The sequence below is a fragment of the Bombina bombina genome, chromosome 1 (assembly GCF_027579735.1).
Source record: "Bombina bombina isolate aBomBom1 chromosome 1, aBomBom1.pri, whole genome shotgun sequence".
NCBI lineage: Eukaryota > Metazoa > Chordata > Amphibia > Anura > Bombinatoridae > Bombina > Bombina bombina.
In genome coordinates, this window is record NC_069499.1 from 1,486,885,217 (window position 1) to 1,486,908,353 (window position 23,137).

The window sequence follows — 23,137 nt, forward strand, 5'->3', positions numbered from 1 at the left end:
TAAGCGAATCATGTGTGTTTCGAATGAAGAAAATGTAAGGTAGGAGAAGGGCTGTATTTGTTGAAAGGTGCAATGAGAGGAAAGTAAAATACCAACATCACATCCTTGTCTACTGGCAGACCTAGGAGTGTGGTTGAAGTGGAGACCCCATGTGACAGTGCAGCAGAGGAAGCAGAGTCTGAAGGAGAGAGACAGGTTCCTGTGAGAGCCAGAAGATTGAGAAAGTAGGAGATAAAGAGGTCATGGATAGAAGTGAGCTTGTTGCAAACAGAGCGAGAGCTCCAAAGGGCGTAAGTGAAGGGGGTAGTGGCTTTAGATGCGGAATGAGATTAAGGTTACGAGTTTTGTTTTTGAAGTCCATTGAAGGGCACACATGGGTGTGCAGGGCAAGGAAGATGTGGGGGACCAGGATTAGGGGAGATTTCGCCAGCAGCTAGTATGAGCAAGAGGAAGAGTGACATGAGATGAGATGCGGATTTGCAGTAGTGAGACTGTTTTTGTGATGAGTTGCAAGGGGGAGAGAGAGTCTTTAGAAATGTGTGAAGTTCATGAATACAAAAGTAAGTTGAGGTTAAGGAGATGGGGTAATGAGCAGTGCAGGTGGTGAGGGGTAAGGAGTAATTAAGTAAAGTAGTTTGTTAAACAGACAAAAGTTGGCAAAAAGGGATATTAAGATATTGTGCAGTTTTTTTTACAAAATAGTCAGACAGTATATAAAACTCAGTATTAAAACAGAACTTGTCTTATTCCTTGTCCAATCCTTGTCCAATTCTTGTATAAATCATTGTGCCTCACTTATAAATGTTCTCTTAAGAGATGTGAACAGATGATCTTACAATACTGCTATCTAAGCCATTATTGCTACCCCTGCATTGCTTTCTCCATAGCAGTGTTACATTTATAGGCCAGAGCATTCAGCTGAATGCAATAAATTAGGTAATGATCTGATCAAAGACAGTCAAAGACCAATTGGGAAAATTTGATTCAGGGTGAGATAAGTTGATAAAAAAAAAATAGAATTTGCTGGGGTTAAACCATTAGTGAAATTATACATTTAGGAATCATAACAAGTATTTGCAAGGTTTGAACATCACATAGATGAAGACAATGAGGCCGAATGATCAAGCTGTCAACTATGCTGCATTCAACGGCACCAATTCGCTCATCTAACATCGCCTAACATCGCGGCTGCGGACCTGAAAAAGCCACGCACCAAGTACGGGGTAATGAGCAGTGGACTGTTGTTAGTACATAGGACATATGGAAGAGAAGCGCAACCCAGGTTAACACTTTTATTACAAGTATACAAATACAAACAACGTAGTAACTTACATCTAAAATTAACAAGTCCGGTATAGACAGATATAGGCCCTGCACCCCTCTGCGGGCTGTATTCCGTCTCCTCTACTAAGATGTTCAGACACTTGGTTTAAACACGGGAATACAGCCCGCAGAGGGGTGCAGGGCCTATATCTGTCTATACCGGATTTGTTAATTTTAGATGTAAGTTACTACGTTGTTTGTATTTGTATACTTGTAATAAAAGTGTTAACCTGGGTTGCGCTTCTCTTCCATATGTCCTCTGTACTAGCCTTGTGTTGATTGCGGTAGCCTGGAAATACCGCTGAAAGGAGGCTGCACCTGGGAAACATCAGACGTTTCATCGTACATTTGAACTGTGCTGCTTTCTCCAACATTGGTGTGTCCGGTCCACGGCGTCATCCTTACTTGTGGGATATTCTCTTCCCCAACAGGAAATGGCAAAGAGTCGCAGCAAAGCTGGTCACATGATCCCTCCTAGGCTCCGCCCACCCTAGTCATTCTCTTTGCCGTTGCACAGGCAACATCTCCACGGAGATGGTTAAGAGTTTTTTGGTGTTTAAATGTAGTTTTATTCTTCTATCAAGTGTTTGTTATTTTAAAATAGTGCTGGTATGTACTATTTACTCTGAAACAGAAAAGGATGAAGATTTCTGTTTGTAAGAGGAAGATGATTTTAGCAGACAGTAACTAAAATCGATTGCTGTTTCCACACAGGACTGTTGAGATGAAGTAACTTCAGTTGGGGGAAACAGTTAGCAGTCTTTTCTGCTTAAGGTATGACTAGCCATATTTCTAACAAGACCATGTAATGCTGGAAGGCTGTCATTTCCCCTCATGGGGACCGGTAAGCCATTTTCTTAGTTAAACATAAAAGAATAAAGAGCTTCAAAAAGGGCTTAAAAACTGGTAGACATTTTTCTGGGCTAAAACAATTGCTTTACTAGGCATATTATGCAGATTCTAACTAATTATTGGTATTATAATCTTGGGGAACGTTTAGAAAAACGGCAGGCACTGTGTTGGACACCTTTTTCAGATGGGGGCCTTTCTAGTTATAGACAGAGCCTCATTCTGGGACTGTATAGGGGTTAAATGTAAAAACGGCTCCGGTTCCGTTAATTTAAGGGTTAAAGCTCTGAAATTTGGTGTGCAATACTTTTAATGCTTTAAGACACTGTGGTGAAATATTGGTGAATTTTGAACAATTCCTTCATACTTTTTCACATATTCAGTAATAAAGTGTTTTCAGTTTGAAATTTAAAGTGACAGTAACGGTTTTATTTTAAAACGTTTTTTGTGCTTTGTTGATAAGTTTAAGCCTGTTTAACATGTCTGTACCATCAGATAAGCTATGTTCTATATGTATGAAAGCCAATGTGTCTCCCCATTTAAATTTATGTGATAATTGTGCCATAGTGTCCAAACAAAGTAAGGACAGTAATGCAACAGATAATGATATTGCCCAAGATGATTCCTCAAATGAGGGGAGTAAACATGATACTACATCATCCCCTACTGTGTCTACACCAGTTATGCCCACACAGGAGGCCCCTAGTACATCTAGTGCGCCAATACTTATTACCATGCAACAATTAACGGCTGTAATGGATAACTCCATAGCAAATCTTTTATCCAAAATGCCTACTTATCAGAGAAAGCGCGATTGCTCTGTTTTAAACACTGGAGAGCAAGAGGACGCTGATGATAACTGTTCTGACATACCCTCACACCAATCTCAAGGGGCCATGAGGGAGGTTTTGTCTGATGGAGAAATTTCAGATTCAGGAAAAATTTCTCATCAAGCTGAACCTGATGTTGTGACATTTAAATTTAAATTAGAACTCCGCGCACTGCTTAAGGAGGTGTTATCTACTCTGGATGATTGTGACAATTTGGTCATTCCAGAGAAATTATGTAAGATGGACAAGTTCCTAGAGGTTCCGGTGCCCCCCGACGCTTTTCCTATACCCAAGCGGGTGGCGGACATAGTAAATAAAGAGTGGGAAAGGCCCGGCATACCTTTTGTTCCCCCCCCTAAATTTAAGAAATTATTTCCTATAGTCGACCCCAGAAAGGACTTATGGCAGACAGTCCCCAAGGTCGAGGGGGCGGTTTCTACTCTAAACAAACGCACTACTATTCCTATCGAAGATAGTTGTGCTTTCAAAGATCCTATGGATAAGAAATTAGAGGGTTTGCTTAAAAAGATTTTTGTACAGCAAGGTTACCTTCTACAACCAATTTCATGCATTGTTCCTGTCACTACGGCAGCGTGTTTCTGGTTCGAGGAACTAGAAAAATCCCTCAGTAAAGAATCTTCGTATGAGGAGGTTATGGACAGAGTTCAAGCACTTAAATTGGCTAACTCTTTTGTTTTAGATGCCGCTTATTAGCTAGATTAGCGGCGAAAAATTCAGGGTTTGCTGTCGTGGCGCGCAGAGTGCTTTGGCTAAAGTCTTGGTCAGCGGATGTGTCTTCCAAGACAAAATTGCTTAACATTCCTTTCAAAGGTAAAACATTATTTGGACCTGATTTGAAAGAGATTATTTCAGACATCACTGGGGGAAAGGGCCACGCCCTCCCACAGGATAGGTCTTTTAAGGCTAATAATAAGCCTAATTTTCGTCCCTTTCGCAGAAACGGACCAGTCTCTAATTCTGTATCCTCTAAGCAAGAGGGTAATACTTCACAACCCAAACCAGCCTGGAAACCAATGCAAGGCTGGAACAAGGGTAAGCAGGCCAAGAAGCCTACCACTGCTACCAAAACAGCATGAAGGGATAGCCCCCGATCCGGGACCGGATCTAATGGGGGGCAGACTTTCTCTCTTTGCTCAGGCTTTGGCAAGAGATGTTCAGGATCCTTGGGCGCTAGAAATAGTTTCTCAAGGTTATCTCCTGGAATTCAAGGAACTACCCCCAAGGGGAAGGTTCCACAGGTCTCAATTATCTTCAAACCAAATAAAGAGACAGGCATTCTTACATTGTGTAGAAGACCTGTTAAAGATTGGAGTGATACATCCAGTTCCAATAAGAGAACAAGGAATGGGATTTTATTCCAATCTGTTCATAGTTCCCAAAAAAGAGGGAACATTCAGACCAATTTTGGATCTAAAGAACCTAAACAAATTTCTCAGGGTACCATCGTTCAAAATGGAAACTATTCGAACGATCCTACCTACTATCCAGGAGAATCAATTTATGACTACCGTGGATTTAAAGGATGCGTACCTACATATTCCTATCCACAAGGAACATCATCAGTTCCTAAGGTTCGCTTTTCTGGACAAGCATTACCAGTTTGTGGCACTTCCATTTGGATTAGCCACTGCTCCAAGGATTTTCACAAAGGTACTAGGGTCTCTTCTAGCGGTTCTAAGACCAAGGGGCATTGCAGTAGTACCTTACTTGGACGACATCCTGATTCAAGCGTCGTCCCTGTCAAAAGCAAAGGCTCATACGGACATCGTCCTAGCCTTTCTCAGATCTCACGGATGGAAGGTGAACAAAGAAAAAAGTTCTCTGTCCCTGTCAACAAGAGTTCCCTTCTTGGGAACAATAATAGATTCCTTAGAAATGAGGATTTTTCTGACAGAGGTCATAAAATCAAAACTTCTAAGCTCTTGTCAAGTACTTCATTCTGTTCCTCGTCCTTCCATAGCGCAGTGCATGGAAGTAATAGGATTGATGGTTGCAACAATGGACATAGTTCCTTTTGCACGAATTCATCTAAGACCATTACAACTGTGCATGCTCAGACAGTGGAATGGGGATTATACAGACTTGTCTCCGACGATTCAAGTAGATCAAAAGACCAGAGATTCACTCCGTTGGTGGCTGACCCTGGACAATCTGTCACAGGGAATGAGCTTCCGCAGACCAGAGTGGGTCATTGTCACGACCGACGCCAGCCTAGTGGGCTGGGGCGCGGTCTGGGAATCCCTGAAAGCTCAGGGTCTATGGTCTCGGGAAGAGTCTCTTCTCCCGATAAACATTCTGGAACTGAGAGCGATATTCAATGCTCTCAGAGCTTGGCCTCAACTAGCAAAGGCCAAATTCATAAGGTTTCAGTCAGACAACATGACGACCGTTGCATATATCAATCATCAGGGGGGAACAAGGACTTCCCTGGCGATGAAAGAAGTGACCAAGATAATTCAATGGGCGGAGGATCACTCCTGCCACTTGTCTGCGATCCACATCCCAGGAGTGGAAAATTGGGAAGCGGATTTTCTGAGTCGTCAGACATTCCATCCGGGGGAGTGGGAACTCCATCCGGAAATCTTTGCCCAAATAACTCAATTATGGGGCATTCCAGACATGGATCTGATGGCGTCTCGTCAGAACTTCAAGGTTCCTTGCTACGGGTCCAGATCCAGGGATCCCAAGGCGACCCTAGTAGATGCACTAGTAGCACCTTGGACCTTCAACCTAGCTTATGTATTCCCACCGTTTCCTCTCATCCCCAGGCTGGTAGCCAGGATCAATCAGGAGAGGGCCTCGGTGATCTTGATAGCTCCTGCGTGGCCACGCAGGACTTGGTATGCAGACCTGGTGAATATGTCATCGGCTCCACCATGGAAGCTACCTTTGAGACAGGACCTTCTTGTTCAGGGTCCATTCGAACATCCGAATCTGGTTTCCCCCCAACTGACGGCTTGGAGATTGAACGCTTGATTTTATCAAAGCGTGGGTTTTCAGATTCTGTAATAGATACTCTGATTCAGGCTAGAAAGCCTGTAACTAGAAAAATTTACCATAAAATATGGAAAAAATATATCTGTTGCTGTGAATCTAAAGGATTCCCATGGAACAAGATAAAAATTCCTAAGATTCTATCCTTTCTACAAGAAGGTTTGGAGAAAGGATAATCTGCAAGTTCTCTGAAGGGACAGATCTCTGCTTTATCTGTTTTACTTCACAAAAGACTGGCAGCTGTGCCAGATGTTCAAGCATTTGTTCAGGCTCTGGTTAGGATCAAGCCTGTTTACAGACCTTTGACTCCTCCCTGGAGTCTAAATCTAGTTCTTTCAGTTCTTCAAGGGGTTCCGTTTGAACCCTTACATTCCGTAGATATTAAGTTATTATCTTGGAAAGTTTTGTTTTTGGTTGCAATTTCTTCTGCTAGAAGAGTTTCAGAGTTATCTGCTCTGCAGTGTTCTCCGCCCTATCTGGTGTTCCATGCAGATAAGGTGGTTTTGCGTACTAAGCCTGGTTTTCTTCCGAAAGTTGTTTCCAACAAAAATATTAACCAGGAGATAGTTGTACCTTCTTTGTGTCCGAATCCAGTTTCAAAGAAGGAACGTTTGTTACACAATTTGGACGTAGTCCGTGCTCTAAAATTCTATTTAGAGGCTACTAAAGATTTCAGACAAACATCTTCCTTGTTTGTTGTTTATTCTGGTAAAAGGAGAGGTCAAAAAGCGACTTCTACCTCTCTTTCCTTTTGGCTTAAAAGCATTATCCGATTGGCTTATGAGACTGCCGGACGGCAGCCTCCTGAAAAAATCACAGCTCACTCCACTAGGGCTGTGGCTTCCACATGGGCCTTCAAGAACGAGGCTTCTGTTGACCAGATATGTAAGGCAGCGACTTGGTCTTCACTGCACACTTTTGCCAAATTTTACAAATTTGATACTTTTGCTTCTTCGGAGGCTATTTTTGGGAGAAAGGTTTTGCAAGCCGTGGTGCCTTCCATTTAGGTGACCTGATTTGCTCCCTCCCTTCATCCGTGTCCTAAAGCTTTGGTATTGGTTCCCACAAGTAAGGATGACGCCGTGGACCGGACACACCAATGTTGGAGAAAACAGAATTTATGCTTACCTGATAAATTACTTTCTCCAACGGTGTGTCCGGTCCACGGCCCGCCCTGGTTTTTTAATCAGGTCTGATGAATTATTTTCTCTAACTACAGTCACCACGGTATCATATGGTTTCTCCTATATATATTTCCTCCTGTCCGTCGGTCGAATGACTGGGGTGGGCGGAGCCTAGGAGGGATCATGTGACCAGCTTTGCTGGGACTCTTTGCCATTTCCTGTTGGGGAAGAGAATATCCCACAAGTAAGGATGACGCCGTGGACTGGACACACCGTTGGAGAAAGTAATTTATCAGGTAAGCATAAATTCTGTTTTCTTTTCCCCGTTGGACTTTGTTTGGGGTAATTTTAACATATATAGATGGACACTTTATGCTCTATGTCAATTGTGGTGTTTATGTGTTAATAATTGTGTTTTATTTTATACATTGGGAATTTTTTATTTATACACTGGCAACCTTATTTGCATATAGGTCTATATATTTTTAGAAAACTTCTAGCATATCCTATTCCATAGATATTATAGCGCTGATTTATGTTGTAAGTGGACTGTTATTAACTAGCAGTCATCGATCTGTCTGCTATTCTGCTTTTTCCCAACTTTATTTATACCCTGTCACTAAACACCGCCACTATACTAAAATGTTTAACCCCTATCCTGCCGCAACTAAATAAAGTTATTAACCCCTATCCCTCCACTCCCGGAGCCCACCGCAACTCTAATAAAGTTATTAACCCCTATCCCTCCACTCCCGGACCCCTCCGCAACTAAATAAATGTATTAACCCCTAAACCCCTGGCCTCCCATATCACTTCCCCTTACTAAACCTATTAACCCCTAAACCGCCAGCTCCCCACATCGCCATAAACTAAATTAAGTTATTAACCCCTAAACCTAACAACCTGCTAACTTTACATTAAATATGAACTCATTCCTATCTTATAATAAATTTAAACTTACCTTTAGAATTAAAATAAACTATATTAAACTACTAATTAACCTACCCTAACTAGTATCCTACAATTACATTAAACTATATTAAACTATTAATTAACCTACCCTAACTATTATACTAAAATGACATTAAACTAACAATTAAATTAACTATATTACATATTTAAAAACCTAACCCTACTCAAGTTATTTAAATGTACTATTTAAAATTACTAAGTTACAAATACGTTACACAAAATAAAAAACACTAAGTTACACAAAATAAAAAATACATTATCAAATATTTAAACTAATTACACCTAATCGAATAGCCCTATCAAAATAAAAAAGCCCCCCCCCCCCAAGAAAAACCCTATCCTACACTAAATCTTACACTAAACTACAAATGGCCCTTAAAAGGGCCTTTTGTGGGGTATTGCCCCAAAGAAATCAGCTCTTTTACCTGTTAAAAAAAATACAAATACCCCCATAACAGTAAAACCCACCACCCACACAACCAACACCCCCAAATAAAAACCTATCTAAAAATCCTAAGCTCCCCATTGCTCTGAAAAGGGCATTTGTATGGGCATTGCCCTTAAAAGGGCATTAAGCTCTTTTACTGCTCAAAGTCCCTAACCTAAAATTAAAAACCACCTAATAAACCCTTAAAAAAACCTAACACTAACCCCTAAAGATCCACTTACAGTTTTCGAAGACCGGACATCCATCCTCATCCAAGCGGCAGAAGTCCTCAGCGAAGCCAGCAGAAGTCTTCATCCAAGCAGGCCGAAGTCTTATTCCAACCGGGCAGAAGTCTTCATCCAGACGGCATCTTCTATCTTCATCCATCCGGCGCGGAGCGGCTCTATCTTCAAGACATCCGGTACAGAGCATCCTCTTCTTACGACGTCTCTTAAAGAATGAAGTTTCCTTTAAATGACGTCATCCAAGATGGCGTCTCTTACATTCTGATTGGCTGATAGAATTCTATCAGCCAATCGGAATTAAAGGGGAAAAATCCTATTGGCTGTTGCAATCAGCCAATAGGATTGAGCTTTCATCCAAACACCCAATAGGATTGAGCTCACATTCTATTGGCTGATTGGAATAGCCAATAGAATGCAAGCTCAATCCTATTGGCTGATTGCAACAGCCAATAGGATTTTTCCCCTTTAATTCTATCAGCCAATCGGAATGTAAGAGACGCCATCTTGACCCGGTTGGATGAAGACTTCGGCCCGGTTGGATGAAGACTTTGGCACGCTTGGATGAAGACTTCGGCCCGCTTGGATGAAGACTTCGGCCCGCTTGGATGAAGACTTTGTCCCGCTTGGATGAAGACTTCGGCCCGCTTGGATGAAGACTTCGGCCCGCTTGGATGAAGACTTATGCCGGCTTCGCTGAGGAATTCTGCCACTTGGATGAGGATGGATGTCTGGTCTTCGAAAACTGTAAGTGGATCTTCGGGGGTTAGTGTTAGGTTTTTTTAAGGCTTTATTCGGTAGGTTTTAATTTTAGGTTAGGGACTTTGGGCAGTAAAAGAACTGAATTCCCTTTTAAGTGCAATGCCTATACAAATGCCCTTTTCAGGGCAATGGGGAGCTTAGGTTTTTTAGATAGGTTTTTATTTGGGGGTGTTGGTTGTGTGGCTGGTGGGTTTTACTGTTGTGGGGTAATTGTATTTTTTTTAACAGGTAAAAGAGCTGATTTCTTTGCGGCAATGCCCCGCAAAAGGCTCTTTTAAGTGTCATTGGTAGTTTAGTGTAGGATAGGGGTTTTGTTTTGTTTTTTTATTTTGATAGGGCTATTAGATTAGGTGTAATTCATTTTGATAATGTATTTTTTATTTTGTGTAACTTAGTGTTTTTTATTTTGTGTAAATTAGTTGTTATTTTTTTGTAACAGTAATTTTTAATAGTAGATTTAAATAACTTGAATAGGGTTAGGTTTTTAAATATGTAATATAGTTAATTTAATTGTTAGTTTAATGTAATTTTAGTATAATAGTTGGGGTAGGTTAATTAATAGTTTAATATAGTTTAATGTAATTTTAGTATAATAGTTAGGGTAGGTTAATTAATAGTTTAATATAGTTTAATGTAATTGTAGGATAATAGTTAGGGTAGGTTAATTAATAGTTTAATATAGTTTAATGTAATTGTAGGATAATAGTTAGGGTAGGTTAATTAGTAGTTTAATATAGTTTAATGTAATTGTAGGATAATAGTTAGGGTAGTTTAATTAGTAGTTTAATATAGTTTATTTTAATTCTAAGACCTCGCTGAATACGGAGAGCAATATGCTCTCCGTATTCAGCATTGCACCAGCAGCTCACAAGAGCTGCTGGTGCAACGCCGCCCCCTGCAGACTCGCGGCCAATGGGCCGCCAGCAGGGGGTTGAATTCCAGCGATGTCTGTCCGCCTGCTCAGAGCAGGCGGACAGTGTTATGGAGCAGCGGTCTTTGTGATCGCTGCTTCATAACTGTTGTTTTTGGAGAGTCTGAAGGCTTGCCAGAAACACGTGCCCAGAAGCTCACTACGGAGCTTGTTAAATGGGCGCCTAAAGGTAAGTTTAAATTTATTATAAGATAGGGATGAGTTAATATTTAATGTAAAGTTAGCAGCTTGTTAGGTTTATGGGTTAATAGCTTAATTTAGTTTATGGTGATGTGGGGAGCTGGCGGTTTAGGGGTTAATAGGTTTAGTAAGTGGTAGTGATGTGGGAGGCCAGGGGTTTAAGGGTTAATACATTTATTTAGTTGCGTAGGGGTCCGGGAGTGGAGGGATAGGGGTTAATAACTTTATAGAGTTGCGGTGGGCTCCGGGAGTGGAGGGATAGAGGGTTAATAACTTTATTAGAGTTGCGGTAGGCTCTGGGAGTGGAGGGATAGGGGTCAACAACTTTATTTAGTTGCGGTGGGCTCCGGGAGCTGCAGGATAGGGGTTAATACATTTATTTAGTTGCAGCGGTATCGGGGAGTGGCGGGATAGGGGTTAATAACATTATGTAGGTGGTGGCGATGTCGTTGGCGGCAGATTAGGGGTGTTTAGACTCGGGGCTTATGTTAGAGTGTTAGGTCTAAACGTAATTTGTTTTCTACTATAGAAATCAATGGGATATCTGGCAGCAGCGAACATAAGCTTTTGCTGCTTTCAGACTCACATTGATTCCTATGGCATCCGCAGCCTCCAGGGTGGCGGATTGAAAACCAGGTACGCTGGGCCGGGAAGTTGTCAGATAGTGTTGAATTTGTATTTGTAATGACGTAAGCATCAATCTGTGTGGGATCGAGACCGTCGGATCGTATGTTACATCACAAATTTCAACTTTTGCCGGTCTGTAGGCTTTGCTAAATGGGTCAAATCAGGCTCGCCACAATTACGCTGCAGAATTCCAGTGTATTTGCGGTTGACGGCTTGATAAATATCCCTAAATATATCAGCAGAGTAAATACATAACTTATTACACAGACTACAGACAAATGCAAAAAGATAGACTTGTATTTCAAATGATACAAAAAACAGGGAAATTGGCAGATTTGAATGCAAGGACCCAATTCACATACCAAAAGACAGACTTGCAGTACAAATGACACAGAAACAGGGAAATTGGCAGGGCTTGATTGCAGGGACCCAATTCACATACCAAAAGATAGACTTGCAGTACAAATTACACAAAAACAGGAAAATTGGCAGGATTTGAATGCAGGGACCCAATTCACATACCAAAAGAGAGACTTGCAGTACAAATGAGTACAACTAGCATACAAGTGTTTAATTGCCGTCTCTCCTAGCAATATTACAGCCTCACAACTGAATCAAAATCTTGATGTCACCTTTCACACTAGATCCTCCTTCTAGATTTACATCTACCAATTTTCCTGTCTTTCAACTCCATCTACTTAAGATTATCAATAATCAGCCAGTACTCAATCTAAAAAAACCATATCCACTTAGTCATCCTTTCACCAGTTCAACAACTGCATTCATCCCATCTTATTGCCTAGTAAAGGGGGTGGGGGTAGGTAGAAAATGGTGTTACTTATAGTTGTGGGTTAGACAGAACAGCAGGACAGATGCTCTAGGACATTTGTTATTGTAATCTATTCTATGCTCACCTACTTTTTATCACACATTATCGCTCTTCTATAGGAATTTTCAATTTAAATAATCATTTCACTGTGAGTATACTATAACCAGTATGCTTTTCTATATTTATCATTTGTAATACAACAATATATAACTTCCTTAAAGGGATAGTAAACCCAGATTTCTCCTACATTGGTGTGTCCGGTCCACGGCTTCATCCTTACTTGTGGGAATATTCTCTTCCCTAACAGGAAATGGCAAAGAGGCACACAGCAAAAGCTGTCCATATAGCCCCTCCTCTGGCTCCGCCCCCCAGTCATTCTCTTTGCCTGCTCTGAACAAGTAGCATCTCCACGGGGATGGTAAAGAGTATGTGGTGTTAGTTGTAGTTTTATTTCTTCTATCAAGTGTTTGTTATTTTAAAATAGTGCCGGTTTGTACTATTTACTCTACAACAGAAAGTGATGAAGATTTCTGTTAAAGAGGAGTATGATTTTAGCACCAGTAACTAGAATCCATTGCTGTTACCATGCAGTACTGTTGAAACCAGAGAACTTCCGTTGGGGGTAACAGTTTGCAGACTTATCTGCTTCAGGTATGACCAGTCTCTTTTCTAACAACACATGGTAATGCTAGAAGACTGTCAGTTGTTTCCCTCAGGGGACCGGTAAGCCATTTTCTTAGACTGAGTAACAGATTAAAGGCTTACATATTGGGCTCTATACTGGTTGACACTGCTTGGGGGCTAAATCGATTGACTTATATAATATTTTTATGGCATTTGGAGTGTTTTATGAACTTAAAAACACTTTTGGGAACGTTATAATTATACCTGGCATTGATTTAGACGCCTAATCTAGTCAGGAAGGCCCCTTCACTCTGGTATGCAGAGGGAGGAGGCCCTTATTTTCGCGCCTCAGTTGCGCAGTTAATTCCAAAGGCAGTGCATGCAGCTTCATGTGAGAGGGTCCTGTGGCTAAGAAACAGACTCCGGAAGGCTTATTTCTGTGGTGAATAACCCCTAAGGAACGTAAAAGCCGCAGCAAAGTCTGTGGCAGGGATTGTAGTGTGTCAAACCGGTTAAATTGAACAATTAGCTCCGGTTTGCTTATTTAAGGGTATAGAGACTTCATATTAGGTGTGCAATACTGTCAAAGCATTAAGACACTGGGGTATAAATTTTATAAAAATCGGATATTGCCTTGATAGTTTTTTGAACATTCAGAAATAAAGTGTGTTCTTTTTATTATTTAAAAAACAGTAACAGTTTTGTTTAAAATCGTTTTTATTGCATTAATAGTCTGCCTAAATCTGCCTAACATGTTTGTACCATCAGATAGCTTATGTTCTGTGTGTATGGAGGCCAAGGTGGTTCCCTCTTTAAATGTATGTGATAATTGTGCCATGGCGTCCAAACAAAGTAAGGACAGTACTGTCACATTTAATAAAATTGCCCAAGATGATTCTTCTAATGAAGGTAGTGGGGATAGTTCTTCATCCTCTCCTTCTGTGTCTACACCAGTTTTGCCCGCGCAGGCGATACCTAGTACATCTAGCGCGCCAATGCTTGTTACTATGCAGCAATTAACAGCAGTAATGGATAATTCTATAGCAAATCTTTTATCCAAACTGCCAGCATTTCAGAGAAAGCGTGATTGCTCAGTTTTAAATAAAGAAAAGGATGAGCAAGTAGACGCTGAGGATACTTTATCTATTTTACCCTCACATCAATCTGAATTGGCTGTGAGGGAGGGACTGTCTGAGGGAGAAATTTCTGACTCAGGTAAAATTTCTCAGCAGGCAGAACCTGATATCGTGGCATTTAAATTTAAGCTAGAACATCTCCGCGCCCTGCTTAAAGAGGTACTAGCCACTCTTGATGATTGTGATTCTTTGGTAATTCCAGAGAAGTTGTGCAAAATGGACAAATTCTTAGAGATCCCAGTGCACGCTGATGCCTTTCCAATACCCAAGAGGGTAGCGGACATAGTGAATAAGGAGTGGAAGAAGCCGGGTATACCCTTTGTTCCACCTCCTATATTTAAGAAAATGTTCCCCATTGTAGACCCCAGAAGGGACGCATGGCAGACGGTCCCTAAGGTAGAGGGGGCAGTTTCCACGTTAGCAAAGCGCACAACTATTCCTATAGAGGACAGTTGCGCTTTCAAAGATCCTATGGATAAAAAATTGGAAGGATTGCTTAAAAAGATTTTTGTCCAGCAAGGTTTCCTTCTTCAACCAATTTCGTGCATTATTCCTGTCACCTCGGCGGCATCTTTTTGGTTCGAGGAATTAGAAAGTTCGCTCCAGAAGGAGACTCCATATGATGAAGTCATGGACAGAATTCACGCACTAAAGTTGGCTAATTCCTTTATATTGGATGCCGCTTTTCAAATGGCGAAATTAGCGGCGAAAAACTCAGGTTTAGCTATAGTGGCGCGCAGGGCGCTTTGGCTAAAATCCTAGTCGGCGGATGTGTCGTCCAAGACTAAATTACTTAATATTCCTTTCAAAGGTAAGACCCTTTTCGGGCCAGAATTGAAGGAGATTATTTCAGACATCACTGGGGGAAAGGGCCATGCCCTCCCACAGGATAGGCCTTTCAAGGCTAAGAACAAGTCTAATTTTCATTCCTTTCGCAATTTCAGGAACGGACCGGCTTCTAACTCTGCAGCCTCTAGACAAGAGGGTAACACTGCCCAGCCCAAACCTGCATGGAAGCCCTTGCAAGGCTGGAACAAGGGTAAACAGGCCAAGAAGCCTGCTGCTGCTACCAAGACAGCATGAAGGAGTAGCCCCCGATCTGGGACCGGATCTAGTAGGGGGCAGATTATCTCTCTTTGCTCAGGCTTGGGCAAGAGATGTCCCGGACCCCTGGGCACTAGAAATAGTCTCTCAGGGGTATCTTCTAGAGTTCAAGGAACTTCCACCAAGGGGAAGGTTCCACATGTCTCGCTTATCTTCAGACCAGATAAAGAAACAGGCATTCTTACATTGCGTAGGAGACCTATTAAAGATGGGAGTGATAAACCCAGTTCCAACAGCGGAACAAGGTCTAGGTTTTTACTCGAACCTTTTTGTAGTTCCCAAAAAAGAGGGAACTTTCAGGCCAATTCTGGATTTAAAGATTCTACACAAATTCCTCAGAGTTCCATCGTTCAAAATGGAAACCATTCGGACGATTTTACCAACGAACCAGGAGGGTCAATATTTGACTACCGTGGACTTAAAGGATGCATATCTGCATATCCCTATCCACAAAACTCATCATCACTTTCTCAGGTTCGCCTTTCTGGACAAACATTACCAGTTCGTGGCTCTTCCATTCGGTTTAGCCCCCGCTCCCAGAATTTTCCCAAAGGTGCTAGGGTCCCTTCTAGCGGTCCTAAGGCCGAGGGGCATTGCTGTAGCACCTTACCTAGACGACATTCTAATCCAAGCGTCGTCTCTTTCCAAAGCAAGGGCTCATACAGACATTGTTTTAGCCTTTCTCAGATCTCACGGGTGGAAGGTGAACATAGAAAAAATTTCCCTGTCACCGTCCACAAGGGTTCCCTTTCTGGGAACAATCATAGATTCTGTGGAAATTAAGATTTTCCTGACAGAGGTCAGAAACTTAAAACTTCTAAAAACTTGTCGAATTCTTCATTCTATTCCTCAGCCTTCCATAGCTCAGTGCATGGAAGTAATAGGACTAATGGTTGCAGCAATGGACGTGGTTCCTTTTGCTCGAATTCATTTAAGACCATTGCAGCTGTGCATGCTCAAACAGTGGAATGTGGATTATGCAGACTTGTGTCCCCAAATTCTTGTAGACCAGGTAACCAGGGACTCACTCCTCTGGTGGTTGACTCAGGATCACCTGTCTCAGGGAATGAGTTTCCGCAGACCGGAGTGGGTCATTGTCACGACCGACGCCAGCCTCTTGGGCTGGGGCGCGGTCTGGGACTCTCGGAAAGCTCAGGGTCTATGGTCTCGAGAAGAGTCTCTTCTCCCGATAAACATTTTGGAACTGAGAGCGATATTCAATGCGCTCCTGGCTTGGCCTCATCTAGCGAAGGCCAGGTTCATAAGATTTCAGTCGGACAACATGACAACTGTAGCGTACATCAATCATCAGGGGGGAACAAAGAGTTCCTTGGTGATGAGAGAGGTATCCAAGATCATCAAATGGGCGGAGGATCACTCCTGCCATCTATCTGCAATTCACATCCCAGGAGTAGACAACTGGGAGACGGATTTTCTGAGTCGTCAGACTTTCCATCCGGGGGAATGGGAACTTCACCCGGAGGTCTTTGCCCAGTTAACCCAACTATGGGGCACTCCGGAGATGGATCTGATGGCATCTCGTCAGAACTCCAAGGCTCCTCGTTACGGGTCCAGATCCAGGGATCCCCAGGCGGCACTAGTGGATGCATTAGTGGCGCCCTGGTCGTTCAATCTGGCTTATGTGTTTCCACCATTCCCTCTCCTTCCCAGGCTTGTAGCCAGGATCAAACAGGAGAAGGCCTCAGTGATTCTAATAGCTCCTGCATGGCCACGCAGGACTTGGTATGCAGACCTGGTGAATATGTCATCGGTTCCACCATGGAAGCTACCTTTGAGGCAGGATCTTCTAGTACAAGATCCATTCAGACATCCAAATCTAGTCTCTCTGCAACTGACTGCTTGGAAATTGAACACTTGATTCTATCTAAGCGTGGGTTTTCAGATTCGGTTATAGATACTCTGGTTCAAGCCAGAAAACCGGTGACTAGGAAAATTTACCATAAGATATGGCTAAAGTATATCCGTTGGTGCGATTCCAAAGGATTTTCTTGGAGTAAAATCAAAATTCCTAGAATACTTTCCTTTCTCCAAGAGGTTTTGGATAAAGGTTTGTCAGCTAGCTCTTTAAAAGGACAGATATCTGCTCTGTCCGTTTTGTTGCACAAACGACTGGCCGCTGTGCCAGATGTACAGTTGTTTGTACAGGCGTTAGTCAGAATCAAGCCTGTCTACAGACCTATGACTCCTCCATGGAGTCTAAACTTAGTTCTTTCAGTTCTTCAAGGGGTTCCGTTTGAACCCTTACATTCCATAGATATTAAGTTGCTATCTTGGAAAGTTCTGTTTTTGGTTGCTATTTCTTCTGCTAGAAGAGTTTCTGAATTGTCTGCTTTGCAGTGTACTTCGCCCTATCTGGTGTTCCATACAGATAAGGTAGTTTTACGTACCAAGCCTGGTTTTCTTCCAAAAGTGGTTTCCAACAGGAATATTAACCAGGAAATAGTTGTTCCTTCTCTGTGTCCGAATCCAGTTTCGAAGAAGGAACGTTTGTTACACAACCTAGACGTGGTCCGTGCTTTAAAATTCTATTTAGAAGCAAAGAAGGATTTCAGACAAACATCATCCTTGTTTGTCGTTTATTCTGGTAAGAGGAGAGGGCAGAAAGCTCCTGCTACCTCTCTTTCCTTTTGGCTGAAAAGCATCATCCGATTGGCTTATGAGACTGCCGGACGGCAGCCTCCTGAACGAATTACAGCTCACTCTACTAGGGCTGTGGCTTCCACATGGGCCTTCAAGAACGAGGCTTCTGTTGATCAGATCTGTAAGGCAGCGACTTGGTCTTCACTGCACACTTTTACCAAATTTTACAAATTTGATACTTTTGCTTCTTCGGAGGCTGTTTTGGGGAGAAAGGTTTTGCAAGCCGTGGTTCCTTCCGTTTAGGTTACCTGACTTGTTCCCTCCCTTCGTGTCCTAAAGCTTTGGTATTGGTTCCCACAAGTAAGGATGAAGCCGTGGACCGGACACACCAATGTAGGAGAAAACAGAATGTATATCTTACCTGATAAATTCCTTTCTCCTCCGGTCCATGGCCCGCCCTGGCTTTTAGTCAGGTTTCAAATTTTTTATTCTATACATTACAGTCACCACGGCACCCTATGGTTTCTCCTTTTTCTCCTAACCGTCTGTCGAATGACTGGTGGGCGGAGCCAGAGGAGGGGCTATATGGACAGCTTTTGCTGTGTGCCTCTTTGCCATTTCCTGTTAGGGAAGAGAATATTCCCACAAGTAAGGATGAAGCCGTGGACCGGACACACCGTAGGAGAAAGGAATTTATCAGGTAAGATATAAATTCTGTTTTTTTTTATATATTTAAAAAGATTATATAATAAAATTCCAGTCTGCAATTAACACCTATTAAATGTTTTTTACCATTTCCCAGTAATTTCTATTACAAAATAGTATTGCTGCCAAACCCATTTTTAGGCTCATTATGCAAGCCCAATAATAATGTTCTACCTGGCTAGAACAATCATGGTGCCTGGCATGTGCAGTTTATACCCTTCCGTAATTTACGCATGCGCATAGAACATTTATAACCCCTCATATAATCTAAATATTGAAACAAATGCATGCTATGCTAAAAAGCATCGCTTTTATGACGTACTGTGTGTGCACCTTGTGACAAACAAAGATGGTGGACATGACAGTTTTGGTTAAATGTGCATGCCATAGATCATAAAGATTACTGCGCATGTGTGTTTCTATGACTAATATTATAAATAGACTCTGCCTACTGCAGCGGGATTGGAGGAAGCGCTATTGTGAACTTGGGGAATATTCTGCCTAGTCGTTGCAGCAGATTTTTGTATAAAAATATATATTAATTTTACATATTTAGAGACTTCGTTTGAAGAAAAAAAAAAGGAAGTGGATTTACAAGAATATATAGTCATGTTTGTAATACATGTTTTTTGAAAATGGCCGTCTACAAAGATTTCTAACCTTTAAAACACAAAAGAAAATGTATCCTATTTTACATTCTGACAAATTAGAAAATCAGTTTTGACACTCTAGAGCTTGGTTATTTAATGCAGTCCTCAAGGACAACTAACAGGGCAGATTTTAAGTATGTTCCGAGTAGCTCTTGAGTAGAACAGTAGCTAAATTGTTGTGACACGTTCAATTCATATTTTGAATATGGTCCGTTTGGGTTTTGTTTAGGACTGGAATTGAGAAACTCTGCTTTAGAATGTTGATTCAGTTAACATTTGTAGTTCCTGAAAGGACAGACTTATTAACACATCTAGCTATTGACTGGAGTTAATATACAGCTGTTTAAATCATGGTTTACATGTATTAGGAAAATAATTATTTGGGCTGAAATAAATTTTATTGGCTCCCAGTTAATGAACTCAGTAGGTCTGATTGAATTTTATTCAAGAAAAGGGTTAAACTGTTGAAGGCAAAATTGAATTTGCAAGACAGGATATCAGTTCAGTTATGAGTCATTGTTTCACCTAAAGAATACTGTTATATAATCTAGGCTTTAGTTAGAAACATGTTTATTGCTTTGCTGAGTGGTGCCTCATATCTGAATTGGATTATGAAACCCACTACTGATGGAAATAAATTAATAATAAAAATGATCCTACTTTTTCTGGTAGCTTGTAAGCTATTCAGTTCAAGAGTTATTTTGTTTTTGCTTTGTGTACAGCTACACAAAAACTAATATATTTTCCAGATTCTCCTTCTTGATGAGCCTACTGCTGGCATGGACCCGTGTTCCCGACAAAACATCTGGGCTATCCTGAAAAGGCGTAAGGCAGATGGAGTAACGCTTTTCAGCACTCAGTTCATGGATGAGGCTGACATTCTTGCTGGTGAGGTGCTAAATGGATCCTATCCTATATTTAGAAATAGTAGACTATAACCAAAAAAATATACATATTGAAAAATGTATGTAATTATTTAAATGACCCAGTGTAATCAATAAATGGGTAATACAAAGACAAAAGCACTTAGTTTGAGTAGCACATGTTAGTCTGACAAATTTAATTTAAATTAGTTTAATCCCACATTATCATGTGACAGCCACCAGCCAATCACAAAATGCATATATGTATATTCTGTGAATTCTTGCACGTTCTCAGTAGGAGCTGGTGCCTCAGAAATTGTGTAAATAGGAAAAGAATGTGCATATTTAGATAATGGTAGTAAATTTGAAAGTTGTTTAAAATTGTGTACTTTGTTCCGTTAAAATGTAAGAGCATATTGCTATTTTTTTGTCTTTTGCTGTTGAACAAATAGACTTTGGATTTACCAGTGAGTGTCTTTGTAAGAAAAGCATAAATATTCACAAAATAAATATAACATAGCACTAGATCATAGCTCTAATTATGAGCTGTGCATGCACAAGACATTGGGGCCCATTTATCCAGCTCCGAACGGAGCTTGTGGGCCCGTGTTTCTGGCGAGTCTTCAGACTCGCCAGAAACACCAGTTATGAAGCAGCGGTCACAAAGACCGCTGCTCCATAACCCTGACCGCCTGCTCTGATGAGGTGGACAGGAATCGCCGCAATTCAACCCGATCTAGTACGATCGGGTTGATTGACACCCCCTGCTGGCGGCCCATTGGCCGCAAGTCAGCAGGGGGTGGCGTTGTACCAGCAGCTCTTGTGAGCTGCTGGTGCAATGCTGAATACGGAGAGCGTATTGCTCACCGCATTCAGCGAGGTCTTGCGGACCTGATCCGCACTGTCGGATCAGGTCCGCAAGACCTTTCATAAATAGGCCCCATAGCATTTAATTTATGGTCTTTTATTTTATTTCTTGGATTATTTACAGACCGTAAAGCAGTCATCTCCAACGGGACATTGAAATGTGTTGGAACATCCTTGTTTCTGAAAAGAAAATGGGGCATAGGATATCACTTAAGGTCAGCTTGACTAAATAAACTGTTATTTATTTATATTTATTTAAATGTATGTGGGATTAAATAAATAGATTATAGATTATAATTAGATTATATCTAGAATCTATCATGCCAAAAACATTCTTGCCTCTTATAAAATCTATTAGATTATTAGCAGTCATATTAATCGAGTTTCTAAAATGGTGAAAAGTAGGAACAAATTGTCCCTAGTGATCTGTCATATGACTGTATTCTCAGGATGCGGGTGTCTCGATCCTGTGACCATGAGCACATTACATCTCTCATAAAGCAGCACATATCCACCGCTAAGTTTACTGCACGGAATGAAGAGGAGCTCACATACACATTACCCTTTGAAAACATGGATTCATTTTCAGGTAAATCAACCATTTACATCAGATTATAAAATTGATCAGCCAAATAAGTGTCACTTTAACCCTATACAATCTAAAAAATAAATTACTGAAAAAGTGAGGTATTACTGTACATTCATATACCCAGGGTCAGATTTGTCTCTCTATGGTAAATGTATACTATCTGATTTTTATAAACATAAAGGGCTAGTTTACAAGTGCCGCGGTATATCTAATGGTTGCTCTAGCAAAAACACCACTAGTAAAATGCTTTTTGATTTTCTCTGGATATGCTTGTATTACAAGTAGAAAAAAAATATTATTTTTGCGCTAGCGGTAGCCCAAGAAGCGCAAAAATCGCTTGCAAAGAAAAAAAAAAGTGGAAAAAACCATAACATCCTACTCTTGAACACGACGAAAAAATTGAAAAAACCTAACACCCTACCATAAGCCCCTAGCCTAATAACCCCTTATCTGCCATCCCCCCACAGCACCAACCCTAAATAAAACTATTGGCCCCTAAACCACCACCCTCCACATCGCAAACTATCTAAATAAATTATTAAGCCTTAAACCACCATCCCCCCACATCGCAAACTAACTAAATATACTATTAACCCATAAACCACCATCCCCCCACAATGCAAACTAACTAAATAAACTATTAGCCCATAAACCACCATCCCCCACAACACAAACTAACTAAATAAACTATTAACCCATAAACCACCATCCCACCATAATGCAAAATAACTAAACTATTAACCCCTAAATCATCATCCCCCCACAAAGCAAAGTAATTAACATCTAAACCCCTAACATAACACCCCCTAACTTTACCCCAATTAAAATACTCATAAATTAACTTAAACATATTCTAACTACTTTAAAAGAAATAATAACTTACCTGCAAAATGTAATTAAAACCTAAGCCTACCCTAAAAAATAAAACCTACCATTACTTAAAAAAAATACATTACAAAAAATAAAAAAAATCTACCCTTTCAAAAAATAACAAGCGAAATTACCCAACAAAATTCTAATACCCCTTAAAAACCACCCCAAAATAAAAAAATCCCTATTCTAAAAATAAACTACAAATAGCCCTTTTGTAGGGCATTGCCCTAAAGCTAACAACTCTTTTGCTTAAAAAAATACAATAACGTCCTAACATTACAACTAGGCACCCCCCACCCCCCAAAAAGAAAAAAAACCTACCTAAAAAAATCCTAAACTACCCATTGCCCCGAAAAGGGCATTTAGATGGGCATTGCCCTTAAAAGGGCATTCAGCTCTTTTTCTGCATAAATTAAAAAAAAAAACAATAAAAAAAAAACAAAAAAACAACAAAATAGGTACTCAACGTTGATGGTGGGCGGCACTCCATCTTCATCCCAGCAGTGTTCCATCTTCATTCATCTTCATCTTCTTCCATCAGTGGCGGCGGTCCATCTTCTATATTCATCCCGTTGTTGACAGTGAAGTCAGCAGCTATGGCAGCGGCAACGTCGATCCTTCTCTTCAGACCAGCGACACGAAGGTCCTCCATGCATTCTCCAGCCTCCCACAGAAGATTGAGTGCAAGGTACCCCTTTTATATAGTGGTACCCTTGCATTCCTATTTGCTGATTTAAATCTTCAAATTCAAATCAGCAAATAGGATGAAAGGTAAAAGCTTTCACCCTACTGGTTGAATCAATCTTGCATTCAATCTTCAATGCTGGAGACTGCATGCAGAGAACCTCCATGTCGCTGGTCTGAATAGGAGGACCGACGTTGCCACCGCTGACCCTGCTGCCGACGCCGGGATGAAGATAGTAGATGGACTACCACCACTGATGGAAGAAGATAGGTGAAGATAGAGCACTGTCGGGATGAAGATGGAGCCCCACCCATCACTATCGATGAGTA

The 23,137-nt window shown here is 41.2% G+C and overlaps 1 protein-coding gene across 4 annotated transcripts in view; it reads left to right on the forward strand.

The window, feature by feature from the left end:
- Positions 1-23,137, forward strand: part of LOC128653763 (ABC-type organic anion transporter ABCA8) — a 752,731-nt gene that overhangs the window by 272,130 nt on the left and 457,464 nt on the right. For all 4 annotated transcript variants that reach the window (XM_053707247.1, XM_053707265.1, XM_053707256.1 and 1 more), the window contains 3 exons: positions 19,681-19,819; positions 20,786-20,876; positions 21,111-21,250. In XM_053707247.1, the coding sequence (XP_053563222.1) occupies positions 19,681-19,819; positions 20,786-20,876; positions 21,111-21,250 (370 nt within the window). The remainder of the gene's footprint in view (positions 1-19,680; positions 19,820-20,785; positions 20,877-21,110; positions 21,251-23,137) is intronic.